The 4,205-nt window shown below is 33.0% G+C and overlaps 2 protein-coding genes across 4 annotated transcripts in view; both read right to left on the bottom strand.

The window, feature by feature from the left end:
• Positions 1-1,225: 1,225 nt before the first annotated feature.
• On the bottom strand, positions 1,226-2,804 carry LOC108755533 (ribonuclease H2 subunit A). The gene is made up of 2 exons (XM_018498594.1): positions 2,527-2,804; positions 1,226-2,175 (listed from the first exon to the last, which is right to left on the bottom strand). The coding sequence occupies exons 1-2, from the start codon at positions 2,680-2,682 to the stop codon at positions 1,333-1,335; spliced, it is 999 nt and encodes a 332-aa protein (XP_018354096.1). The 5' UTR covers positions 2,683-2,804; the 3' UTR covers positions 1,226-1,332.
• A 730-nt stretch (positions 2,805-3,534) lies between these two features.
• Positions 3,535-4,205, bottom strand: part of LOC108755561 (protein RRP5 homolog) — a 7,258-nt gene continuing 6,587 nt past the window's right edge. For all 3 annotated transcript variants that reach the window (XM_018498643.1, XM_018498644.1, XM_018498645.1), the window contains exons 5-6: positions 3,828-3,993; positions 3,535-3,691 (exon numbers count right to left, since the gene is read on the bottom strand). In XM_018498643.1, coding sequence (XP_018354145.1) covers positions 3,535-3,691; positions 3,828-3,993 — 323 coding nt within the window. The remainder of the gene's footprint in view (positions 3,692-3,827; positions 3,994-4,205) is intronic.

The raw sequence follows: 4,205 nt of genomic DNA, 5'->3' as shown, positions 1-4,205 counted from the left end.
ATATTATAAATATACGTATGTAATCCTAAGTCAGACGATATATACTTATCTTTAATTTAATGTTTCAAAGTAACATGCTATAATATCAAGTTATAAAGAAAAACGATATTGTTAATCTTTAATCTGCAGAAATATTTTCTTTAGTAAATTGCGTAAATCTCTTCTGAAAAATGTACTGTACATCGATCTAATAAAACCGTAACAAAAACATTGAGAGTAACGTTAAATATTTATTAGAGGAAAGCTCCCTATTATGAGATAGAGATCTTCTAAATAAGGCGTGATCAGACTAGAGGTTGAGACTGAGATTGGACTGGAATTTAACCAATAAGAAAAGAGAAAATCAATCTCAAATTTCGTGAACTTTATTTCGATTGGTTAAATTCTAATCTAATTTCAATCTTTATAATTTGATCATGCCTTAATAATAGTCGCGACACGAGCCGATTTGAGCCGACTTTTGTATGCCGAGTAGTTTCAGAGTAAAATCTATAACAGAGAGAAATATATTGTATCTTTGTCTTAAAGGAATCCTAAAGCCGTCTGTATTACCGATTAAATCGTAATTTTTATATAACAATTTTTTCCTCTTTTACAGATTCGAAAATCCTTTTACAGGATTAAAATATACATTAATACGTGTCTGGTACGTATCTGAGATAATCTATGCCAAAAATGACAAAAAATTTCGAAATTGAAATCTTAAGAAAAATTTTTTGTCGTTTTTGGCAGGAAGTTGGATATTAGGTTAACAACCTAACTCCAGAAAATAGTCCGTTGTTACGAAAACTTCATGAGAGGTAGGCCCTTTCCCGTCTTGGGATTTTACATCATCGAAAAGAGGAAAAAATTGTTATACAAAATTATAATTTTTGTATAAGTTATTTTTTTCCTCTGTATTACCGACAAAAACGTGGATATTGTTATGTAATTGATATCCACTTCTTCAGAGGGCGGTAGTGCGCAAGGTACTTTACGGTTACAGGAAAAAAGCTTTTGTCTTCTTTCAGATTTTTCTGTTTTAATATATGACATTCAAAAAGAAAACACATTTAATCCATTTTTATTCTTGATATCTTGTATATGTTCCAATTAATTATAAAAACTAATACTGTAAACATATACATATATATGAGCTAAATATATAAAAAATGTGAATGGTGAGCGAAAAATCTGGATAAGCATTTTTGAGATATTCGACTGTATCCAAATTTTTTATCACCCTGTGTAATAATCTAATAATCCCTATAAAGTTTTATGTTAAATTAAGGGTCTTTAAAATCCTATTAAATGACTACAATGGGAAGGAAAAAAGTCAGCATAAAGTAAATATCATAAGATAGTTGTATTGGATAGACAACGTTCGGTGAAGAACTGATGTTTTTTCGTGTGAACGTTAGACAATTTAATTGGAGATTTTGCAAAAAACTTTAAAATCTTCTGTTCGTTGGAAGTTTCCTCCGTTTCCTCCCATTCTACTGTCAATGCTTTTGACTCAAGAATCTGTTCGGCAGTGGACCAGCTGAACCGGACAAGTTGTGGGAAGCCAAATACTTGATCCACGTTCGCGGATAACCAATTTTTAGTTACTGGATCATTAGGATAGCCGCTGCCGTATTCTGTTTCAATGCCGTCATCTTCGCGAAACCGCCATGCTCGTATTGCATGATCTCGCGACACCTTGGCGCATATACTAGCTGCGCTGACGATCGGATAGGTTGCGTCTGCTTTTTTTGCTACAGTTATCTTGATGCTGGGAAATATGCTTTTCAGTCGCGTTTGGTAAGACTCAGGTTTGCCGACGGTATCCACGTAAATCTCAGCAACGTTCACACCTGCCTCAATTGCTTCTCGGATCAAGTTTGTAGCCGATATCATGGAGATCTCGTTTAGTGAAATTTTGGTGCGACGGTACATGCTGTTGGCAATAACATTTGGCGATATTACTTCGATCGCCCAGCCGATACTATCCTTATGCTTGCAGATATCGTCAAATATCTCGTCGCGTTTTTTTTCTGTCAAGCTCTTGGAATCAGCACAGCCTAGTTCGACAAGCAGTTGCTTCTGAGACAATGGGACATATGAGATACCATAAACCATTGGACCTAAAACTGGACCACGACCTGCCTCATCAACTCCAAGCTGACATGGTTTGTCTTTACAGATTTGGGAAACCTATTTTGTATCAAAATCAATACCGCAATTATAGCCTTATATCTCTCTACTCTTTTATCTGTTTCTTCTCTAACAATATTTTTAAAATATTTGTAAAATATAATATTTTTACAGCAATATTTCATGTAAAGCATGTAAAATTATAAATAACAAGAAAATTTTTTTAAAATGACAAATGTACAATAATTATTTGTTGTTAATTATTAATGTGCAATATATACCCATGTTTATTTAAGAAGATATAAAGTTATCAAATATACATAGAATTACGTATTTCATCAATACTTTTATTTTTATCTTATTCAAAAAAAACTTCTATTATATAAAAACTTCTATTATAAAAGAATTTACCTCCGAAAAGTGAATCCTATTGATGCTATGGTCATTATGTTCGAAAAACTGATATAAATCCTCTCTGCAGGCGATACCATTAATTACTTCCTTACACAAATCCTTCTCTTCCTCTCGATTGTCATTTTTAATCGTATTTTCATTTTTTTCATTCATTTTTATAGTTTCATACCGGCATAAACACTCGAGACAAGTCAACTTAACCGAATTTAACACAACCTCAAATATTATTTCATATTTCTCAGTGTTGCCAACTCATTGCTAGATCATCAACTTGAATTTGAAATTCTCCCTACTTACCTTAAGGTATGTACAGAGAAAAATCTGAGAGAGAACATGACGGGTCAAAACCTGTAATTGCAAAATCTGCCCCGCACTACTGCCCTCTGACAAAGTGGATGTAAACTACGTGATAGCAACGTCCTCTCTCAAATTTCTCTCTGATCATACTGTGATAGGATAGATATAGACAATGGACGAGTTCAGGATGGCAAACCGGCTAGCATGCTTGCCGAGCAAATGAGCATGATTGGTTCCTACCTGTGGATACAACTAATCATATTTAATTGCTCGGCGAGCAGATTTGTTGACTTGAACGCGCCCATTGGCTACATTCAGGGGACTCAATAGTTGAATAAGCGCTCGCTGCTATTGATGTATTCTTCTAAATCTAAAATGCTGATTAGATGACCTAAAAGAATACACCAATAACAGCGAGCGCTCACTCAACTGTTGAGTTTGCTCGACGCAGCCAATAGATGCATCTATAATGACGGCTGATCAATTGTGATCACATTTCCATCGATGCCCATTCCAGTATATATACAGTTCAGTGCCTTATATATGTTCTAAGATTTGGGGAGAATAAAATAAAGAGAAAAAACTAAAACAAAAGATAAGAGAAAGCAAAAGAGAGGAAAAATGAAGAGAAATTCTGGATGAATATAGTAACGTAAAGAAATATTCTACTTATTATACGTATAAAATATTTATTTATAAAATAAAAACTTATATATGTTTTTCCACATAATTCGCAGCCATCTGTCGTATGTGAGTTATAGCCTCAGCCGTACCGTATTTTTCCTCGAAATTGATGAACTTCATGAAGAGAATTTTCATTTTTCTTGGTGAAAGCGTTTGGACGCATGCCTGTTCTAACACTTTTCTATAAATGAGCAAAACATTTATTAAATAACTAATATAAAACTTAAGCATGAAATAAATATATCCATAATGATAAATATTCATTATTTATATTGCAAGATATACATATTTGTAATAAAACGGTAGAATTTGTATACCTGGCTAAATCGATGTCCTTAGATTTTATCAAGCAATCCACATAACACGACCATATGTCAATGCGTTTTGCATAAGAACTCAGGATGTTTTCGAATAACGTTTGCGCTCGTTCCTTATCTCCCAGTTTATTCTCTAAATTTGCAAATCTTACCAACAGGTTTACATCTGTAATACACAAATATACGCCCCATAATTTTATTAATCATACAAAATTATGATACTAAAATGTATATACAGGATGTTTCAAAACTGGTGATAAATATTTTATAGACAAATTCCTTAACATTTTATGATAAAAACTCTAATATGAAAATGTCGAGGAAACAATTTAAAAATTACGAAAGATGGGATAAAGATGTTTTCTCGAACTTCATGCT

This window comes from Trachymyrmex septentrionalis, unplaced genomic scaffold (assembly GCF_001594115.1).
Source record: "Trachymyrmex septentrionalis isolate Tsep2-gDNA-1 unplaced genomic scaffold, Tsep1.0 scaffold88, whole genome shotgun sequence".
In the NCBI taxonomy this organism is placed as follows: domain Eukaryota; kingdom Metazoa; phylum Arthropoda; class Insecta; order Hymenoptera; family Formicidae; genus Trachymyrmex; species Trachymyrmex septentrionalis.
This window is presented reverse-complemented; position numbering and strand designations above follow the sequence as displayed.

Excerpts from the sequence above, each read along its gene's own strand:
- LOC108755533 (XM_018498594.1), bottom strand. The coding sequence starts at position 2,682 with ATGAATGAAAAAAATGAAAATACGATTAAAAATGACAATCGAGAGGAA. Across the intron at positions 2,176-2,526 it reads ATAGGATTCACTTTTCGGAG|GTTTCCCAAATCTGTAAAGA; the intron begins GTAAATTCTTTT and ends GATACAAAATAG.